This window comes from Rana temporaria, chromosome 2, assembly GCF_905171775.1.
Source record: "Rana temporaria chromosome 2, aRanTem1.1, whole genome shotgun sequence".
NCBI classification, from domain to species: Eukaryota; Metazoa; Chordata; class Amphibia; order Anura; family Ranidae; genus Rana; species Rana temporaria.
The window spans coordinates 501,048,185-501,071,332 of NC_053490.1; the positions used below are offsets into that span (position 1 = coordinate 501,048,185).

Genomic DNA, 23,148 nt, shown 5'->3' on the forward strand with positions numbered 1-23,148 from the left:
AGACAATAGTCACAAAACACATACAAACTCCATGTGGATAATGTTCCTGGTGAAAGCTGAATCCAGGACCTCAGCAATGGAGGGGATAAGCGTCAACTTTCTGTGTGTGCAAATGTGCAATTCAATATGAATATCATGTATACAAAAGAAAGAATTCAAGCCTGCAGGTAACATTAAAGTGGTTGTAAAGGTAGAAGATTTCTTTACTTTAATGCATTCTCTGCATTAAGGTAACAAATCTTCTGTGTCCAGGTACCCCCCAGCCCCCCAATGCCTTCTGCGTCCAGCTACCCCCCAGCCCCCCTTTTACTTACTTGGGCCTGATCTCAATCCAGAGCTGTGCTTTCTCTCTCTTGTCACTGGACATGGAGGCAGCAGCGGGCTCATTGGCTCCTGCTGCTGTCAATTAAAGGGGTTGCAAAGTTAAAAAAAAATTTTTTTTTTAAATAACATGTTCTACTTACCTCCACTGTGCAGCTCGTTTTGCACAGTGTCCCCGAACCTGGTCTTCTGGGGTCCCTTGGCGGCTGTCTCGGCCCCTCTCTGCAAGAACTTAACACCTTCATGCGAGCGGGCGCGCTCCCGTTATACAGCCGGCGGCTATTGCCGCTCACTGTATCACTTGGCCCCGGCACGCCGCGCCATTGGATGCGAGTCAAAAGACAGCAGCGCGAGCCTATGGCTGGGCTGCTTTCAATCCATCCAGTGTAGCCAATCAACGGCCAGGCTGAGAAACGAGGAGGATGACGGGGGCGAGTGCTGGACTTTCGAGTGCTCAGGTAAGTAAAACGGGGGGGGAATTTATTTACCTTTACCACCCCTTTAAGCCCGTAAGGAGAGAGTAGCCGGCAAGGCCGAGCCACACCATGTGTATCTATGGTCACACGCAGCGCAGCATGGGATCCAGCCCACATGAGTGCCCCCATAGCAAGTGGCTTACTATAAGGGCACTCAGCAAGAGGTAGGAGCAATGGCGAGGGATCCTACAAGAGGAGAATTGGGACGGCTCTGTGCAAAAACAATTACAGAGCAGGAAAGTAAAACAGGTTTGTAAAGCCTCGTACACACGATCGGATATTCCGACAACAATTGTGCGATGGAAGGGTTTTGTCGGATAATCCGACTGCCTGTATGCTCCATCGGACAAGTGTTCTCGGAATTTCCGACAACAAATGTTGGATTAGCCATGCTCTCAAATTGCCCGACAACAAATGTTCTCCGTCGGACTAAAATCCAAAGTCCAAACACGCATGCTCAGAAGCAATGCTGACCATAAGACAACATTAGCAGAAGTTGCCCAAAGGGTGCCGCCAAGGAGCAGAAAAAAACACGTAGTTTCGTGAATGTTGGCTGGAAAAAGTTCTGCCGTCTGTATGCAGAACAAGTTCACGGCCAACACCCTTCGGACAAAAATCCATGGCGTTGTCCAATGGGAAGCCGATCATGTGTATGAGGTTTTAGTTAAAAAAAAAAAAAAAGTAGGCTTACAATCACTTTAAACTAGGGCTGTGCAAATTAACTTTTAATTAATCTTTAATCTTTTTGATCGATAAAAATTCTTTTGATTGGTACTCACCTCTTAGCCGGCTTCTGGGCCTTCAGGGAGTTCCGTTGAGATCCGGTGACGTCACGGACACCGGCTGGGCTTGCCGTGTCCATCTGAAGGGCTCCTTTGCTGTGCCTTCATATCTGCATGCAGGCGGGACCTTACTATCTGCCACACGCAAGGGCTGTTACACTTCCCTCTATCACTTCCTTCTATCAACCTGGGATTCTACAACCATCCACTGGGAGTTGTGATAATTCCATTCATTGGACATCTACATGCAGATGGACTGATGTTAACCCCTCCTCATCTGGATTCAGCAGTGGTATCATTGTTCACATTTTTATACCAGTATCATACTTAGCTACATGACTGCTTTTGGTACTGTTTGGTATTACTCGCACCATTTTTACAGTTTATGTAGCTACATCGATTTTATCTCCAGTGCCATATTTATTTTGTTACCTACTTGAAGACTATAAAAGTTTTAATGCTATTCCCATTGAGCGCTGCCTTTGTGTGTTTTTTTGTATCCCGCTATCCATTTTTCCAGTGGTTGGTAGCTGCACTGGGAATCAGCCTGCAAGGAGATCATCTAAAAGTAGTTAGATCTGTATGTGCGTTATAATTAATCGAAATTAGTCGATTAATTGATAAAAACGATTAATCAAACAGAAAAATTTGATCAGTAACAGCCCTACTTTAAACACCCCTTTTAAAAACCTATGTGAGCTGTGGCACCCCTCTGCATCCTTACCATCCAAGTGGTAATGCTCTTCACTCTCCGCGTCCGTTAACGAGTAGAGCTCTTTCAGAAGCAGTGGGTACTTGAGAATGCGCTGGATGGGTTTGATCAGGTAAGACTCCAGGGTTGAGGAGTGCTGCTGCTTCGGGTTCTGGGCATCTAGAAACGCTTTGAAATGCTGGTCTGTTTTAGCTGAAAGAATAGAAAATCACAGTCAGACAAGCCACAATGGGAACTCCCCAGAGGAATTATTACAATCTGGGAATACATTTAGACTAATTAGTCAGAAAATTGCTTTGATCTTGGAATATATGAAAGAACGGTGTGCCTTGAAGCATGTCCGTAGCCTACAACCTCTTCTATTTATCCAGCACTGTTCTCTGCGTGCTTCGTATTACCGCCACCATTATAACAGCAGGAGTAAGCATTTTCAGGAAAACACCGATATAGGTCAGAATTCTAGCAAGTGTACACGTGTACTTCTACTTAAGTCACAGTTATGTGCTAAATCGGGCATGCAACTTGCGGCTCTACGACTGCTTTTGAATTACAGGGTTCCTTCACTTATCAACAAATTCGAGATTTTCAAGTGGACTTACACTGTCCATGCAAAATTATTTTCGCTGCAGCACTTCCTGGGGCCATCATTAAAATGATAATGAGACCCCATGTAGTTTTTTTGGTCGGAATTTTTTCTCATTAAGGCTGCCAGTAGGTAGCAGTTTAAGCACACCCACCGATTGGCTAGTTTGCCTAAACAACACTCTCCCACGCCGTTTTGGAGCACACAGCATAACTAATGCCAAGAACAAGCATGCAGGCAAGTAAAGCAGCAAGGAACCTGTTGGGTTAGCAACTCATTAAAGTGATACTAAAGGTTAAATTTTTTTTTTTTTTTTTAACAACAAACATGTCATACTTGCCTCCACTGTGCAGTTAGTTTTGCACACAGATTGGCCCCGATCGTCCTGTTCTGGGGTCCCACGGCGGTTCTCGCGGCTCCTCCCTGCGTTAGACAACCCCCTCTGGGAAGCGCTATCTTGAGGGCTCGCTCCTGTGTCATACACTGGGCTTCCATAGACGCTGAGTGTATGACTCGGCCCCGCCCCCCGGCGGCCGCGTCACTGGATTTGATTGACAGCAGCGGAAGCCAACGGCGGGGGGCTCTTTCCGTGCTGCCCTGGGCCTTGTTGGCCTAGGCCAGGATACAGCGCTGCGTATATGTGCAGGAGGCGGTCCTTAAGTGGTTAAAGGAACCTATTTAGAAAATAAAATAACGAATCTTTAATATGCGATGCATACTAGCCCATTATGCTTTTACTTTGCAGGGGAATAAAGAGGAAGTAAAACCCATTAGGGTTTACTTCCTCTTTAAAGTGGTTGTAAACCCACTCTGACATGATTCACCTACAGGTAAGCCTAGATTAAGGCTTACCTGTAGGTGTTTGCAATATCTCCTAAACCTACACGGTTTAGGAGATATTTCCCACAAAGGGTAACCTTCCGGAGAGATGTCTGAAGCCGGAGGGGGGAGACGAGGACGGCTTCGATCTAAGGTAAGTTCCTGCCGCCGCTGCTGTACAGAGAGGGACATCTCCACGCTGCCTGTACCAGGACATCGAACGGTCCCCGGGAAACACACGCGGATGACACCTATATTCCTGCCTGTACCTACTTATGTTTGTGAGTAGGTCTTTTATATGTTTCTAACATTTTACTTCAATTAAACTTGCTCGCTACGCTTAGAAGGCGCTGCACTTTGTCTTTTTTTGTTTCTATACAGATTACACTTCATCTGTCAGCTGGCAGCCATCTAAAGCAAGGCTATAGTGCTATGGACTATTTGATGGACTACTAAATTTCCTCCAAAGCACTGTTCTCTGGGACAATTTTCCTTTTCCTTTTCTTTTTTCATCCTTCGTTCCCATCCCTAATCCAATCCCATTTTAGGTTGTGACCTCTAGACACTAACAGGGAGTGCGCTCGATTATCATGTTTTGTTTTATGAGCTAGTATGCTAGTCGTACTAGCTCATTATGGCTTTGTCTTGCAGGTTTTTATTTTTTAAATCGCTTTTTGGGTTTACAACCACTTTAAGGCTGAGAGTCACATAATGAAGTTCACATGGCACCCTAGATGTCCCTGAAAGTCCTTGTAGGCACTTCTCGGGTTCTGCTTTTCAGAGCTGCAGTGAGCACAGGTTCACTTTCAGTGTGCAATGACCACCGAAAACAAACATGCAAGAACTAATGGTCCGCTTGGCATTTACAAGTCAAGGGGAACATAAATGGCTTCTTAATATTTAATGCCTGATAAAGTAGCTCAGCTGTAGCCTACTTTCATCCCGGCGGCTGATGTGCTAAAACCCGACCCTATGAAGGCACACAAAGAGACTTGGTAATCTTCTGCAACAAAGGCTCCCCAATCAAAAGGAGGACCTTACAAAGAAAACCATAAAGGTTTCCAGAATGAAGAGGAGAGAGATGTCATTTCGCTATTGCATTCACCTTAAAAAAAAAATTAAAACTATTGAACATGAAAATGAATTCTCTCCATCTTGAACACATCTGCCTCTATTACTCAGGCTAGTTTTATTTCAAGCTAAATTATTCTGACATTTTCAATACTATACAGTCACTGTTGAAAGAAAAAAAAATGTTTAAAGCCTCAGCTCAGCTTGCTGCACTGAAGTAAAATACAGGAGCCACTTACAGAGGAAGTCCAGGAACAAGCTGTAGATCAACTGCTGAAAACGTTGATGGGAATAAGGGGGTTTGACAAGGAGCGCTTTAAAGCCAAGCTGCAGGCACAGACATTTTCATTTAAAATATATTCCTCAATAGCCGTAAAGCCAAATGCCCTGATTTCACCTTTTTAAAAGTAGTGGTGATATCATCACTGTGCTGTACAGTAGATGGCGCTGTGGGAGGGGGCCAGCAGCTCCATCTACTACAGGCTGTCTACAGATAAATACAGGAGGGGGGCGGAGACAAGACCAGTCACCCTGCACAAGGAGAGAGAACAGCAGTGAGCGGTCTTTATTACAGGAAGCTCCTACACAGAGGTAAACTGTCTTACTGGATTACTGCACAGATCTGCAAGAAATACACAAAGCATGCCAAGATTCAAGGAAGAATATGCCGGTCTCTTGTATTTAGACAATATTCAGCTTAAATGTTTTGTACTTGTGTAGCGCCATCAATTTACGGGATTGTATTGTACATTCACATCAGTCCCTGTCCTCAGGGCTGGACTGGGATAAAAATTTGGCCCTGGACTTCATCCAGTCTGGCCCACTGACAGGTTTCTCCAATGTGGGCGGCCAGACAAACCCGCCCCCCCCTGGTTGGCCAACCCTGATGGCCACCCAAGCCCCCCTCCCTAGCCATTAGCCGTTCTACTTTATTACATGATGCTGCGGGGAGGGAGAGGAGGTGAACGCTGCGGGGAGGGAGAGGAGGTGAACGCTGCGGGGAGGGAGAGGAGGTGAACGCTGCGGGGAGGGAGAGGAGGTGAACGCTGCGGGGAGGGAGAGGAGGTGAACGCTGCGGGGAGGGAGAGGAGGTGAACGCTGCGGGGAGGGAGAGGAGGTGAACGCTGCGGGGAGGGAGAGGAGGTGAACGCTGCGGGGAGGGAGAGGAGGTGAACGCTGCAGGGGGGGGAGAGGAGGTGAACGCTGCGGGGGGGGGAGAGGAGGTGAACGCTGCGGGGGGGGGGAGAGGAGGTGAACGCTGCGGGGGGGGGAGAGGAGGTGAACACTGCGGGGAGGAGGGGGCGGCGGTCCGCTGTCACTGAAGCCGGCCCACTGAGCCATCGGCCCACCGGGAAACTCCCTGTAGTCCAGATGGCCAGTCCATCCCTGCCTGTCCTTATGGAGCTTTCAAATCTAAAGGTCCCCAATGCACATTCATAAATACACATACTAGGGACAATTTAGACAGAAGGCAATAAAGATTCCAGCCTGTCTTTCGAGTGTGGGAGCAAACCATAGTACCCGAGGAAACACACGCATGCACAGGGAGGACATGCAAACTCCATGCAGGTAGTGTCACGGTTGGAATTCGAACAGGCGACACTAGTGCTGCTAGGCGGAAGTGCTAACCACTTGACCATAAAATATTAAAGGGGTTGTAAACCCACAAGATTTTTCACCTTAAAGTGACACTATACAGTAGGTGTTTGTGTTTTTAGCACGACAACATCGCGCTGATTCTCGGCGACATGGTGCCGAGATCTCGCCGACATCTCGCACTCACTGGAATAGTGACAGCACATCCCAGCAAGCGCGTCATAGAAGCGACGGGAGATCCGACTTGGATTCCCGCCAATTCTACACGTGTGCGGCGTTTGTTATGAATCCTGAGGGGGAAGTCCCCGCCGGATTTTAAATAAAAATCCGGCATGGGTTCCCCCCTCAGGAGCATACCGGGCCCTTAGGTCTGTTATGGGTTGTAAGGAGAGCCCCCCTACGCCGAAAAAAAACGGCGTAGGGGGTCCCCCTACAATCCATACCAGACCCGTATCCAAAGCACGCTACCCGGCCAGCCAGGAAGGGAGTGGGGACGAGCGAGCGCCCCCCCCCCCTCCTGAGCCGTACCAGGCTGCATGCCCTCAATATGGGGGGGTTGGGTGCTCTGGGGCAGGGGGGCGCACTGCGGCCCCACCACCTCAGAGCACCCTGTCCCCATGTTGATGAGGACAGGGCCCCTTCCCGACAACCCTGGCCGTTGGTTGTCGGGGTATGCGGGCGGGAGGCTTATCGGAATCTGGGAGCCCCCTTTAATAAGGGGGCCCCCAGATACCGGCCCCCCACCCTAAGTGAATGAGTATGGGGTACATCGTACCCCTACCCATTCACCTGCAAGAAAAGTGGTAAAAACACAAATAAACCACACAGGGTATTAAAATATTTTATTAGTCTGCTCCGGAGGCCCCCCCTGTCTTCCTTATTAGCTCTTTTACCAGGGGGAGCTTCTTCTTTGACGTCTTCGGGTGGGTGGGGGCCGCCGTCTGGTTCTCTTCCACCGCCGGGGGGGGTCGCTTTTAAAAAAGCCCCCACCCCCCGGCAGGATTCCTCCGGCGTCTTCGGCGGGGGGGCTTCTTCTTCCGCTATCCCGACGGGTCTTCTCCGCTATCCGGGGGGTCTCCTACTATGTTCGCCGCTCTCCGCTGTTGACTCGGCGCACCCCGGTTCTTCGTCTCGCTGTCCGGTGCCTTCTTCCGTGCTGTACGTCTTCTTCTCCTTCCGTGCTGCGAGTTCTTCTTCCGTGCTGTGACGTCATGTTCTTCACTTCTCTTCTTCTCCCGATGTTGACACGCCGGTTCTTCTCGCTGAAATGACGGATGCGTGCCTTGCATCGGACCTATATAGGCCTCACAGTCCCATCATGCTCTGTACCTACCCATGTGATACCTACCCACGAGAAGACCCGTCGGGATAGCGGAAGAAGCCCCCCCGCCGAAGACGCCGGAGGAAACCCGCCGGGGGGTGGGGGCTTTTTAAAAAGCGACCCCCCCGGCGGTGGAAGAGAACCAGACGGCGGCCCCCACCCACCCGAAGACGTCAAAGAAGAAGCTCCCCCTGGTAAAAGAGCTAATAAAGAAGACAGGGGGGGGCCTCCGGAGCAGACTAATAAAATATTTTAATACCCTGTGTGGTTTATTTGTGTTTACCACTTTTCTTGCAGGTGAATGGGTAGGGGTACGATGTACCCCATACTCATTCACTTAGGGTGGGGGGCCGGTATCTGGGGGCCCCCTTATTAAAGGGGGCTCCCAGATTCCGATAAGCCTCCCGCCCGCATACCCCGACAACCAACGGCCAGGGTTGTCGGGAAGGGGCCCTGTCCTCATCAACATGGGGACAGGGTGCTCTGAGGTGGGGGGGGCCGCAGTGCGCCCCCCTGCCCCAGAGCACCCAACCCCCCCATGTTGAGGGCATGCAGCCTGGTACGGCTCAGGAGGGGGGGGGGGCGCTCGCTCGTCCCCACTCCCTTCCTGGCTGGCCGGGTAGCGTGCTTTGGATACGGGTCTGGTATGGATTGTAGGGGGACCCCCTACGCCGTTTTTTTTCGGCGTAGGGGGGCTCTCCTTACAACCCATAACAGACCTAAGGGCCCGGTATGCTCTTGAGGGGGGAACCCATGCCGGATTTTTATTTAAAATCCAGCGGGGACTTCCCCCTCAGGATTCATAACAAACGCCGCACACGTGTAGAATTGGCGGGAATCCAAGTCGGATCTCCCGTCGCTTCTATGACGGCTCTGTCTCCATCGCGGCAAGCCAGCTCGGCGCTGGCTCCCGCGATGGGGCTCGTAGGTGCTCAATCTCGCCGAGAAAGAGAGCGAGATTGACACAATATCGGGTTCACCTACTGTAGGTTTTTTTTTTTTTAAAACAAACATGTCATACTTCCCTCCACTGTGCAGCTCGTTTTGCACAGTGTGGCCCGAACGCCGTTTTCTGGGGTCCCCCCGGCGGCTCTCTTGGCTCCCCCCTGCATCAGATAACCCCCTGTGGGAAGCTCTCTCCCAAGGGGGTTACCTTGCGGGCGCGCTCCTGAGTCCTACATTCGGTGTCCATGGCTGCCAAATGCAGGACTCGGCCCCGCCCCCAGGCGCCTTTTAGGTGAAACAAACAGGAGGGTTTACAACCCCTTTAAAGCATTCTATGCATTAAGGTGAAAAACAAACCACCTGTGATGCAGCAGCCCTCCAGAGCCTCCCTTTTACTTACCTGAACCTGGTCTTTTCAGCAGCGAGGACAAGCACACCAGCTCCAGCTGGTGTCTCAGGTCCTGATTTGATAGGTTAATAGCAGCGCAGCCACTGGCTCCCATTGCTGTCAACCAAATCCAAAGACACAGGCGCCGGGGCCCAGTCCTGCTGTCTGTCAATGGACGCAGCAGCAGGAAACGGGAGCACGCCCACACAAGTGCCCGAGGAAGTGTGGCTTTCAACCGGGGCACTCGAGAAGAGGAGGAGCCAGGAGTGACACTGAGGGACCCCAGAGGAAGAAGGATCGGCGCCCAGAGGAGGCAAGTATGATTTATTTTTATTTTTTTAAACACGAACCTTTACATATCCTTTAATTGTAGAACATTTAATAGTGCACCCATGACATTCGTGTCACAGGGCATCATGGGTTTTCCAAAACGATTGCAGCAGATGTTTGCTTTCAGAAAGCCTCTGATTGAATCTTCATGGGTCCCCATCTGAACAAAGCTGGCAGGGACGGGAAGAAAATGGGTACGATGGGGTGTTGAAGCTATATGCCTCCAGCCTACTCATAGTTGTCCAATCCCACTGGAGATGCAGAAATAAACACATAAGAGATATCAAAACCCCACCCCATTATCATAAGGAGACCAGCAATGGCAAACCCCGATGTGCTGCCAATCCCAGCTCTGCTTTTACCACCATAATGGCTGGCTTGGGGGCCAAGTCTCTGACACCATGATACAGAAATTCTGAATACCAACAGAAGCTAAAGGCATGAACAGGTCACAGATTATACAATGCGCTTAAAAATATAGATGGAATTACCACCGTCCAGCTTTTGCCCGGGGTAATACAACTCAAAAAAGGACTTGAACCTTCTTACCTTTCACTAAAACTTTCGGGACCTTGGTGTGACTGGCGCAGAAGGCACTGTACAACTTGAACCGATCGGCGTAATATAGGAAAGATCCACCCAGAGAAAACAGGACTTTCTGTGGAAGAAAAGACATAGAACAAGTTAAAGTGCGATTTAAACAAAAAAAGCATCATTCAATTTAAGGACCGATTCAACAGGTTGCTTTGGTGTGGACTGAAACAGGAAATAAGGAAATAGCCTTGTCTATGTGTTGGGATTGCACTTGGCAATTCTACATTCTAATACAGCCCAATGCAAACCAAGCGAATGGGCCCTAGAACCTCGTAATGATCAACCATTTTTTGTTTTTTTTGCATACTCATATCGAAAATGAATAGGTTACTAAAGTTACAACAATTTTCTCAAAACAGAATACAAATTTGGAAGCGATTTATTGTAAAGTAATATATTCTTTAGTTTCTGAGCATGCGTGGTCTTGGTCACTCCATTTTTCCGTACAAATACTACACTAAATTACACAAAAATTGTTTGTTCTGTTTTCTTACGAGAACATTTTTCATGCTTGTCCTCATCGAATTTTTTTTGCATGAACTGACGTGATCGGCTCCTGAAAACGATCTAGGAATGAACACATTATCAGAGGATCGCTCCAAATGCACTTTTTCGTCCGATATTTTATACAGGTCATTAGAAGCTCCTGTATTGTTAGCAAAGTTTCAGGAGGCTGTAAATAAACAGTATTATGGCCTTACTATGGCCATATCGCCGCTTTAACCCCTTCACGCCGACGTAACGAATATGCAGCCTCACTGCATTGGGCTTTCTTACATGGGGCCGCATATATGCGTTTCTCCCTTTGTTCTAGGAGCGCGCCGCACGGCACGCTTCCAGCACAGAGACCGGTGTCTTACCAAGACCCCCGTGCCCCATACTAATGATCGAGACCCGGATCTCCCGGTTCAAGGTCACCCAATCGCTGTGGTAACCTCTGATTGGTTACCACAGTGATCAGTCAATGTGAAGCCTGTCCGTTTTTTTCCCTTTCTTTTAAAGGAGAAGGATACAATGTATCTTTCTCTTTCCTTGCAGAAAAAAAAAGTAGTTTGTAATGTTTTTAACCACTAAAGACCCAAACCTTTAGGCGGCTAAAGGACCTGGCCAGTTTTTGCGTTTCGGCACTGCGTCGCTTTAACTGATAATTGCGCTGTCATGCGACGTGGCTCCCAAACAAAACTGGCGTCCTTTTTTCCCCACAAATAGAGCTTCCTTTTGGTGGTATTTGATCACCTCTGCGGTTTTTAATTTTTGCACTATAAACAAAAATAGAGCGACAATTTTGAAAAAAATTCAATATTTTTACTTTTTGCTATAATAAATATCCCCCAAAAATATATACAAAAAAAAAAATGTCCTCAGTTTAGGCCGATACGTATTCTTCTACCTATTTTTGGTAAAAAAAAAACAAAAAAAACGCAATAAGCGTTTATCGGTTGGTTTGCGCAAAATTTATATCGTTTACAAAATAGGGGATAGTTTTATTGCATTTTTAAAAAAAATATATATATATTTTTTTTTACTACTAATGGCGGCGATCAGCGATTTTTTTCATGACCGCGACATTATGGCGGACACTTCGGACAATTTTGACACATTTTTGGGACCATTGTCATTTTCACAGCAAAAAATGCATTTAAAATGCATTGTTTACTGTGAAAATTACAATTGCAGTTTGGGAGTTAACCACAAGGGGGCGTTGAAGGGGTTATGTATGACCTCATCTGTGTTTCTAACTGTAGGGGGGTGTGGCTGTAACTGTGACGTCATTGATTGTGGTTCCCTATATAAGGGAACACACGATCGATGACGGCGCCACAGTGAAGAACGAGGAAGCTGTGTTTACACACAGCTCTCCCTGTTCTTCAGCTCCGGGGGACCGATCGCGAGACTCCAGCGGCGATCGGGTCCGCGGGTCCTGCGGTCACAGAGCTTCGGACTGGGTCGCGGGAGCGTGCCCACGACCCACGGCTGGGCACTTAAAGCGGAGGTTCACCCAAAAATCAACTTTCTGTCACTAGATCCAGCATACTGTACTTATCGTTTTAGCGGTCTTTCTTCTCCGGCTCCGAGCGGGGAATCCTTCGGGGAGTAGGCGTTCCTAAATCAAGCGCAGTTGATTGATGGGCTTGGACAGCGCGTCACACCATCCGGAAATAGCCGACGTGACTCTCGGCTGCTTACGGCGCCTGCCGCGTAGAGCTGACTGCGCAGGCGCCGGAAAATGCCGAGAGTCACGGCGGCTATTTCTGGATGGCGTGACGCGCTATCCAAGCCCGTCAACTGCGCTTGATTTAGGAACGCCTATACCCGGAAGGATACACCGCTCGGTGCCGGAGAAGAAAGACCGCTAAAATGATAAGTACAACAAAAAAAAAATCCAGCATACTGCAGATGTCAGCAGTATGCTGGATCTAGTGACAGAAAGTTGATTTTTGGGTGAACCACCGCTTTAAAGAGGACGTACCTGTACGTGCATGTGCCCAGCCATGCCATTCTGCCGACGTATATGTGCAGGAGGCGGTCCTTAAGTGGTTAAATAAATAAAAAATAAAGAAAAATACCTGGATCAAGGTTTGATCTAGGTCAGTGCCAGCGTTGGTGTTTGGGTCCAGTAAGGGTCAAATGTCAAGGTCAGTATATTTTGAACTTTTGGACAGTGTTTTTTTTGTTTTTTTTGTTTTTTTTTAATTAGCATCAGTGTGTTTTAGGTAGGACAAAAAACAAACAAAAAAACACATGCGCACTATTGCTTCTGGGCTGTACTACGGGTACAAACAACATACACACGTGTGGTATTGTTGCGATCGTACGGAGCAGGAGAATTTATTTTGGGTTGTAGTAGTAGGTTATGGTAGTACCAGAGATTTACAGCTTCATGCTAAATGTTTTTTTTTACTATTTTGGGCCAGTTTTCCTTTGATAATAATAATAATAATAATAATAATAATAAAAAAGCTTAAAAAATTGAAGCTAGCAGAGCAAAAAGATAAAAAAAAAAAGTCAAGGAGGAGAGTCAGGTCAATGAGATGACAGGTAGAGATTTATCAGGTCTTGTGTAAATGGGCAAAGGCGGCGAGCTTTCAGTACATTCAGCCTGCATTTGAGATCAGCTTCAGAAATTTCTCAGATTCTTTCAAGTGCCTTCAAAAGGTGCTGCCGACTTCCCTCTGATCTGCTCTTTAAGCTATATTAAGTGTTTTTTTACATTTCCAACCACTTGTATGGAAAGAAAAGCTGCCCAGATGAAAAAAAAAATCTTGTACACAAACCCTAAAAGAGGCGGAGCCTAAACAAATAATGTGAGTGTCTGGATTAGATGGGCTAAAGGTGTTCATGGTTCATATTCTGAGATCTGAATAGCTCCAATTGTTACAAACTTAAAGCGGAGTTCCGGCCACAATTTCACTTTTTAAATATAAATACCCCTGTAATACACAAGCTTAATGTATTCTAGTAAAGTTAGTCTGTAAACTAAGGTCCGTTTTGTTAGGTTGTTACAGCATTTAGACACTTTATAAAATAGAAATTGACTGGGGCCATCTTAAGTGTGGGCATCATGAAGCCAGACTGCATGACTTCCTGGATTTCAGCCTTGCAGATCTCGCACATGCTCAGTGTTGCACAAGCAGTGTAATAGGTTTCAGATCAGGTTTCAGCACCTGTACTGTCCAAGTCACATGATTCTTCGAGACTGGGGAGTGCACAGACTCCTGGAAAGTTACACCCACTACATTCCCAGGAGTCTGTGCGGTGTAGATTAACTATTCTGCCTAGCAACAACACTTTGAAGGCATCTAAAAAAAAAAAAAAAAATTCTTAAAGGACTAATGACATTTTTTTTAAAACTACTGATGTAATGTTATATTTATGGGTGGAACTTCACTTTAAAGGAGTTTGTATTCCTGTGCTCATTAAAACATATTGCAGGGAAAATATATAGTGCTGCAATATAATACATTCACAATCAAATGTGCGACTGCGTCGCAGGTATAAATCCAGGTGTAAAACCACGGCATACAATGAGTACCGATTTTCTGTGCCTGCAAATTCTATAATCAGGAAGATATGGAAGCAGTATAAAAATGTAAGCTTAAAGTGATTGTTATTTTTCTAGGGGGAAAAAAAAAAGGACTTTACAAACATGTTACTTACCTGCTCTGTTGCAGGGAATTTGCACAGGGCAGCCCCAATCCTCCTCTTCTCGGTTCCTTCTTCTGTGATCCTGGCCCCTCCCTCCTGTTTAGTGCCCCCACAGCAAGCAGCTTGCTATGGGGGCTCCCGAGCAGAGTCACAGCTCCCTGTGTCCATTCAGACACGGAGCCCTGGCTCGGCCTTACCTCCCCTCGCTCCTGATTGGCTAGCTGACTTTGATTGACAGCAGCGGCAGCCAATAAGGGGAGGCTGCTGCACACAGAAGGCTTTTTATCTTAATACAATGAATGCATTAGGGTAAAAAAAAATCTGACTTTACAATCCCTTTAAAGCCCAACCCCCTTGCAACATGAGGGGGGGGGGGCACACTGAAGCATGACAAAAAATTATAAAAGCAACAATACTGCAATAAAATAAACTTCAGATAAAGAACTGAATATGCTGAATATGTCCATATATTAATACAGAATGTATTTCTTGTATATCCCTTTTATTAATTTCCTAGATTTATGCACCAACATATTTCTTTAGCCGATTACAATGAACCACCAACCAGCTGAGCTTACAGGGGAACATATACCAAAACTGGTGCACACAGAATCTGGTGCAGCTGTGCGTAGTAACCAGCTTCTAACTTCAGCTTGTTCAATTAAGCTTTGACAATAAGCCCAGGTTCACATTGGTGGGATTTGATATGCGACTTGACATGTCACAACGTATGTCAAATCGGCGGCAATTGTCGGCAATAGCACCGTCCTAACCGGTGCGACGCCACATTTGTGGCGCCGTGCCGATTTCAAAAACTTTTTGCGATTTCGGGGTGCGATTTTCATTGACATCTGTGCAGAAACCCGCACAGATGTCTCTGTAATCGCCGCCGAAATCGGAGCCAACATGCGGGAATGAAATGGTGCGAGTTCAGCTGATCTCGCACCATTCCATTCCTGTATTCAGTGTGAACGTGGGCTTAAATCTAGAAGCCGATTGGTTAGTATTCACAGCTGCATCAGATTCTCTGTGCACCAGTTTTAGTAAATCTCCCCCCCCCCCCCAATCTCTTGTTCCATCCACACATGGTGGGTACACACAAGATAACCCAAAATCCCTGAAAACAGTGTACTGCTGGGCTCCTCCCCCCTGCCAAGTGCCCAACATAGGAAGCCGCTTCCTACGAGGCCAATCACGTGGGCTCACTCGTTCTTTAGACAGACACAGACAGCTTTGCCCCATCCCCGCTTTATCATAGGATTTGATTGACAGCAGCAGGAGCCATTGGCCCTGTAAGGAGGAAGAAAGCCGCTGCTCTTGTTTACAGCACTGGATCAAGATGGGGCTTAGGTAAATATAGGGGCGAGCTGCATACAGACAGTTTAACCTATTGCATTGATTTCAATGGGGAGGGGCACTTTAGGAGCGGTGTATATACCGCTCATACAGCGCTGCAAAGATGCGGCTTGCAGGACTTTTTTACCGTCCTGCCAGCGCACCGCTTTAGTGTGAAAGCCCTCGGGCTTTCACACAGGAGTGAGAGGAGAGGCTCTTTACAGGTGCTTCGAAGGCACCATATTTAGCGCTATAGTACCTGTAAAGCGTCTCAGTGTGAAAGCAGCCTATAGAACCCCTTATGCAGTTTAAGGTTAAACCACTTCTCATCCAACGTCATTGAGTCTTCTTTTAAATTCTTGTAAATTTCACAATACATCAGTAGACACAAATAATTTAAGTAAAAGTATACCTTAAACTGATCGACTTTCTCCAGCTTTTCCAGGTCTGGTACCAGCCTGACCCCATCCTCTAAAGTTTTCAGAAATTCAACCTGAAACTCCACCATCTCCACCAGATTGCCAAATAGCACGTCCAGCTGGAACACAAGCAGAACATTCCGATTCAGGTTATGTTGTACCACACTGAAGAAAAGCGAGGCAATGTTTCCTACAGTCTGATAAACTCTATAAATGGCCAAGGCTTTTCTGCTAGTCTATAAATCTCAGATTGCTGATATAAGATAATCAACAATTTATTACAGTAGCGTCTCCTGTGTAAATCTTTAAAATATACCTCTGCAGTTCAGTTAATGCGAAAAGAGTGTGGGGGAAAACACAACCATAAAAACAACCATAATATTGGAAACCTGTGCAGTAAATATCATATAAACTATTGTATGTATCACACAAAACTATCATAAATCTTATGCAGGCCATACATAGGCCGAAAAAATTTCTTTAAAAACCTGAAGTTTTGTGACCCGATAGCGCCACCATTGATTTCAATATTCAGCCAAGAAAGCCTTCAATTCCACCTCAAGTTGCTACAGATTTTTTTTGTGGCCGTGAATTTTTTTTTTTCTTGTGCTCATGCGCATTTCTATTCTAATTATAGTTCTCACACAATTCTCCCATCATTAATTAGAAACTTGTTTACATTTTTTTTCCCCCCCGACAGGCCCAAACACTCTAATTTAATCCCCACACTCAAATTGCCCGTTGTTGGGCCCACTAATGCGAAATTCCAACGAAAATTTTTAGATACGATTTTCAAAAGAAAATTATTTCAGAATTCAAACCGTGTATGGCCGGGCCTTGCATAGATTCTCAAATTTCCAAAAAGTATGGGCTCCCTGGATAACACGGGGGGGGGGGGATATTTACTGAAACTGGAGTGTGCAAAATCTGGTGCCGCTCTGCAAAAAAAACCAATTGGCTTCCAAGTTTTAATTGGCCAAAGCGAAGTTAGAAGCTGATTGGCTACTATACACAACTGCACCAGATTATGTGTGCTCCATTATAAGTACATTTCCCCCATTGCTTACCAGAAGACTTTGTCCAACCATTTAAAAACCCATTGTGCCAACTTGGGTACTGAATGGTTCCCTACTCCTCACATCGTTCTCTACACCGCCAACCGCTCACCTTTTGATTTGTTTTTCTTTTACTGTGGTTTTTCTTCCTTCTCGCTTTTCCCTTTCTTACCCTTCTCTCAGTTTTTTTCCCTCTACTCTCAACCCCACGCCTATCTGCTCCATCTCATGCAATTGCTACCCAATTGAAGGTTAGGTGGAAACATTATCTTTATCAAATGTCTCAATAAAACTCAACACTCTCTGCAATTTAGTACTCACTGAATTGTGTTAACTGTTACATTATTATAATTTTTATTTTTTATAGAATGGAAATGTATTTTACAACACTTTTTATGTCCTACTTTTTGGTGTTAAAGACTCAGTAAAAACGACTGAAACAGATAAACACAGTAAAAAGAGTAATGGAGAGATAAGAGGGAAAGCGGGAAGAAGAGAGATAAGAGGGAAAGCAGGAAGAAAAGACATTAAAAAAAAATGGGGAAAGAAGAGAAAAAGAAAGAAGAGGAAAACCAAAGAAAGAAAAAAAGGATTATTTGAAATAAACTGTATTACTTGTCTTTACCCTACGGAACTAGAAGAGAGAAAAGAGTGAGATGATGGTAGTAAGAGTGTGAAATATAAAGGGATGGGGAGAGGAGAGAAAATTAGGGATGGAGAGGTGTGGAAAGGAACACATGGTGAGAGAAGAGAAGAGCAGCGGAGAAAGAAAAAGAAAAACAAACGAAAAAAATTAAAAAAGATTAAAGGCATACAGATCTTTTGGGCTTGATGATTGAACTAGTTTAATTGTATAAAGAAAAATTATATAACATTAGTCGGGTGACATCAATGTGATCCAACCCATCTGTTAGAGACCATGTAATTGGGAAATAATTAAGTCAATTCCTTATACCTCGTCTTGTGTGAGAAACGTCTCTTTCTGCAGTGGTTTAAGGTACCTCTCCATTAGGCAATTTAGATCCTAAAAAAATACAAACAAAATCAATAAAGACAAGAGGAATCACAGCTTGCAGCAACACAGATAACAAAAAAAATCCTTTCAAATACTGGCCAGTAATTTTATTTGTCACACAGCGAGGAGTGCTAAATCATTCATTATCGCCTCTTGAATGGCTACCAGGCACACAATCAATGCTACAAGTCTCCGGATAATCGGACATTGGAACAGACAAGCAAAGTGTGAAATACCTTGACATAGGTGCGCTCCGTCTCCAGCAGCTCGCATATCACCTTGCGCAGTTTGTCGGCGTCCGTTAATTGCCTCATGGTGCCCAGCGGGGTTCCTGTGAATTCGGAGGGGCTCAGGCAGGAGTCTGGCGAGTTCATCTCATTGAGGCTGCGACAAAATGCATTAACGTGCTCGGAGCTCTGCAAGAAGATTGATGTTACATAAGCGTTGGGCAGGCAGCGTGCTTGTCACTTTTCAGAGCTGGGCTCGCCAATATGCTGAATGGCCGATAACAGGAGAAGACTACAGACAGCAGTCGTGACTAATCCCTATACACACACGCTGGTGAGTATGTGCACAGACCGGCAAAGCTTTTACTTCATTTATTAACACTTCAGCAGGTAAACAGTGTAATAACCAATTTAACACATTTGAACAAAAAGGGCTTCTTTAGCAGCGTAGTTACCCACAGCGACCAGCCAAGTCAGCTTTCATTAGTCTGCACGAAACTGCTCTGGGTCATTGCACATCATTACCAGACACATTATTATGTTAAACATACATAAAACTGTTCCTTATAAAATACATTTACTGTAGATGTGTATTGTACAAGGGTTAGATCCATTGAGCAAACAAAGGTAGTCGGAGTTCTGAACTTTTCAGAGGCACCTTTCTATCAACAGGAGTATCTCAAAGGGTCACCAGAAAACATCTGTAGAGTACTAGAAGAATCGACATAAGACCAAGCCTTTTTTGTTTTACTAAACATGATATAAAAAAGGTAAAAAGCCAACGTATTCCAGGAACATACCAAACCCATGTCTCTGCTCCAGCCCTGCTCCCTTCAACCCACACAGACAACCCATGTGCTGGCTACTACAGTCTGCACCACACTCAGTCGACAATAAATATAAGCTGCACTCCAAAACTTGGCTCTTTTTTCTACAATACATTTGTCAAAAGAAGAAAATTGCATACATTAATGTCTTCACCCGAAAACCCCCTTTGACATGTTTCACCCCTGTAAGGTAGTTTTCAGGTGAAGACAATGTATGTCGTTTTCACCTTTTGACAAATTTATTCTAGAAAGAAGGGCCAGGTTTTGAAGTGCGGCTTATATTTACTTTAGAAAGCCAACATGTTTTGAAGGCTCACAGCTCCTTCTTCAGGGCTTGTAAGCTCACAATAAATCAAATCTGTACTGGACTGTATACTACATATACTTCTCTTACAAATTTAATTTCTGGGATGAGGTGCGTCTATTTTAGTGTCTACCCTTATGCCGTGTACACACGATCGGAATTTCCGACAAGAAAAAACGTGGATTTTTTTCCGACAGAATTTTGGCTCAAACTTGTGTTGCATACACACGGTCGCACAAATGTTGTCGGAAATTACGAACATCAAGAACGCGGTGACGTACAACACTACGACGAGTCGAGAAAAATAAAGTTCAATGATTCCGAGCATGCGTAGGATTTTTGTGCATCGGAAATTCCGACAGAAAATGTCCAATTGGGCCTACACATGGGCCAAAACCTCACGTCGTAATTTTCTTTTGTCGGGAATTCCGATCGTGTGTGCGTGGCATAAGTCGGACAAAAAAAAATCTTAAAGAAAAAAAAGTAGCGATCAGGCCCTCAAGTAACAATGACCACCCACCTCACCACTACACTGACAGACATCCCTGCCCTGCTGCCTCACCTTCCTACAGTGGAGAGGTCTACACCTTCCTTCCTTTTGCAGGTAAAACAACCTGTACTCTTAAAGGCTTTCCCCAAGATTTTGGATTGTGTCTGTGGAAATTTGTTTCCAGTTAGCCAAAAGATTATTATCCACATGTGTGGATGTCTGATGGGGGGACAGCATTCTGATTCATATCAATAGGTTTGAAGCCAAAGCTCTGTGCAGGCCATTTGAGTTCCTCCACATCAAACCATGTCTTTATGGAGCTGAACACAGAACACTGGAACAGAAATGGGCCTTTCCCAAATTGTTGTCACAAGGGTGGGAGCTCACAGTGGTCTAAAATGTCCTTGTTTATTGTAGCATTAACTTTTTATCTTTTTCTATTATTTTATATCTTTTTATATTATCTTTTTATTTTTTGCTTTATTTACTTGCATACATTGTCGAAAAGGAGAATCACGCACAGTATATACACACAGCATGAAACAAAGAGCTCATACTCTTTGCTATACAATTAAAATATCGTACTAACAATGCGAAGCATTTCTTTTTAAGTCTTCGTCACTAGATGCTCAGTCTTAGTCAGTGTTCGCCAACCTTTCGAACCTCACAGACCAATTAACTCACAATTTTGAATCCCGCGGACCACCAACATGAATTTTACATGCCTTAGGCTGCATTCACACCTAGGCATAGGCGATTTGCGGCGTTTTTTACCGCGACAAATTGCGGCGTTTTTTACCGCGATTTGCCGTGACAAAACGCTGCGTTTTTTACCGCGATTTTCGCTGGAGGGGTGATTACACATTGTGCAATATGGCCGAACGCCGAAGACGCCTGAAAAAAAGGGTCAGGGACTTGTTTTGAGCTTCAGGCGTTTCGGCGTTCGGCGTGGAGATGTGAACCATCTCCATAGCCGACAATGTTAAAACACCCCTCCAGCGTATTGCAGGCTGCAATAGCGGCGGGCGTGAATGGAGCCTTATACACACACACACACACACACACACACACACACACACACAAGGATCCGGCTCTTTGCAGCACCGCTACCCCCACACTCTGCATCACACTGACTCCTCATACAGCCATGTGCTTGAGCTCCATGCTCCCTTCCAATCTATGTTCAGCGCTGCCATTGGAGTCCCCTCCTGCTCTCTACACTACTATTGGCTGTCAGTGCACATTGAGAACAACACTAGAAACACTGGGCGGCATACATCCGCCACAATGTTGATTTGCAGCAAAACCCCTGGGGACCCCCAACATTTTCTCATGGATTATCAGTGTTCCACAGACCACCGGTTGGCGACCGCTGGTCTAGGTAAACCAAGAATATGCATAGCTCCTCCAGCTTTGCATTTCCTAGTGAAGTCAGAAACGTCCATTATATTTACCCGCTCTAATTTCTGCTCAATAATGCTTCACAGTGACTACTATACTCTTCCTCCCTCTCAATGTACACCTACCAATCAAGATCTGACTGTTTGAAAACAATGATGCCCTGTCAAGCTTTATCACAAGAGTTATTACCCAGGGTAGGGGCTGAGTGGTTGCTGTGAAGCACAGACAGCCACTAGAGCGGGGATATGCAATTAGCGGACCTCCAGCTGTTGCAGAACTACGATTCCCATGAGGCATAGCAAGACTCTGACAGCCAAAAGCATGACACCCAGAGTCAGAGGCATGATGGGACTTGTAGTTTTGCAGCAGCTGGAGGTCTGCTAATTGCATATCCCTGCACTAGAGGGAGAATCATCAAATGTGTATTTATAAAGGCCCATTCCCACTACACCACCATGTACTCCAATGCATGTGTTCTCTTGAAATGAGCCATGTGATATTAGGAATTCCATTTAATGGGCTTTCAAAACACATGTGCTAAAAATTAGGTCCTGCTCTATTCTCTAAGTTTTTTCTAAAACTTCTGTCCCACAATATTTTCACCCCATCCTTCCTTACCAACGCCACAATTTTGAAATTATCGTGTGTGCGCAGATATACTGTACCGAAGCCCTCAGAACGATGGGTACCTGGGACCTTGATACTATGGGCCAGATTCATATATCTGCGGCGGCGTAACGTATCGTCTTTACGTTACACCGCCGCAAGTTTTCAGCGCAAGTGCCTGATTCACCAAGCACTTGCGTGTAAACTTATGGCGGTGTAAAGTAAAGCCGCCCGGTGCAAGCCCGCCTAATTCAAATGGGGTGTGTACCATTTAAATTAAGCGTGTTCCCGCGCCGAACGTTCTGCGCATACTCAGTGTGAAAATTTCCCGACGTGCTTTGCGCGAAATTACGGTGCTCCGACTTTTTTTTGAACGGCGACGTGCGTTACGTCGTTTCGTATTCCCGGACGTCTTACGCAAAGAAAAAAATTGAAATTTGACGCGGGAACGACGGCCATACTTTAAACATGGCTGTTCTAAATGTAAGCCATGAAAAAGCAGGCCTAAGTTTGCGACGGGAAAAACCGACTAGCAACGACGTAAGATTGCGACGAACGCGCGTATCTTCGTGGATCGCCATATTCAGCTAATTTGCATACCCGACGCTGGAAAACGTCGCGAACTCCACCCAGCGGCCGCCGGAAAATTACACCTAGGATCCGAAGACGTACGAAGCCGTACGCCTGTCGGATCTTAGCCAAAAGCCGTCGTATCTTTTTTGTGAATTACAAATAAAGATACGACGCGGCAAATTTGAAAATACGCCAGAGTATCAGTAGATACTCCGGCGTATTTCCTCTGTGAATCTGGCCCAATGTAGCCAACTACGTTACCTGTGGATCTGAGCACATTTATGATAAACCCCCGGGTCCTGTATATCTGTGCATGGGTCCATCAGTAAAAATGGCTCTTGGGATGTGTGTGTAATGAGGACATCTTAGTCGGCAGCAGGGGAAGGGGATGAGGGTGTTATATTTTCACCTATATTGTGACCCTTACCAAAAAAAATTTGCATACAACATTGGGTGAGGGCAGGGTGGGGAGACTAGGCGGGATAGTGGTGAGTGCAAAGCCAGGGGAAAAGTGTTTTATAGGGTGAAGGTCAACTTTAGGTTGAGCATAATGCAACTCACAGAGCATATGTATCTGTGCACTGTGGTGCTCATCAATGCAGGTGTGTTGCCAAGCATTATACTGTGTATCGGTGTGCAATTACCATACACTATTACTGTAATGTGCATCAAACCAGTCCTAACAGAATAAAGGGAAATATAAAGAGCAAACACATAAAAAGTAACATCAAAAAGTACTTCTACTATACAACATGCTCTCCAAAAAAATACTCTAGATTCTCTTCCAGGTTGACTGTATTTATTCTTGCCAC

The 23,148-nt window shown here is 45.7% G+C and overlaps 1 protein-coding gene across 5 annotated transcripts in view; it reads right to left on the reverse strand.

Annotated features, from left to right (window-relative positions):
* TIAM1 (TIAM Rac1 associated GEF 1) overlaps positions 1–23,148 on the reverse strand; it is a 569,717-nt gene that overhangs the window by 28,796 nt on the left and 517,773 nt on the right. For all 5 annotated transcript variants that reach the window (XM_040338862.1, XM_040338863.1, XM_040338861.1 and 2 more), the window contains 5 exons: positions 18,145–18,324; positions 17,849–17,917; positions 15,832–15,957; positions 9,894–10,002; positions 2,304–2,483 (listed from right to left, as the gene is read on the reverse strand). In XM_040338862.1, coding sequence (XP_040194796.1) covers positions 2,304–2,483; positions 9,894–10,002; positions 15,832–15,957; positions 17,849–17,917; positions 18,145–18,324 — 664 coding nt within the window. The remainder of the gene's footprint in view (positions 1–2,303; positions 2,484–9,893; positions 10,003–15,831; positions 15,958–17,848; positions 17,918–18,144; positions 18,325–23,148) is intronic.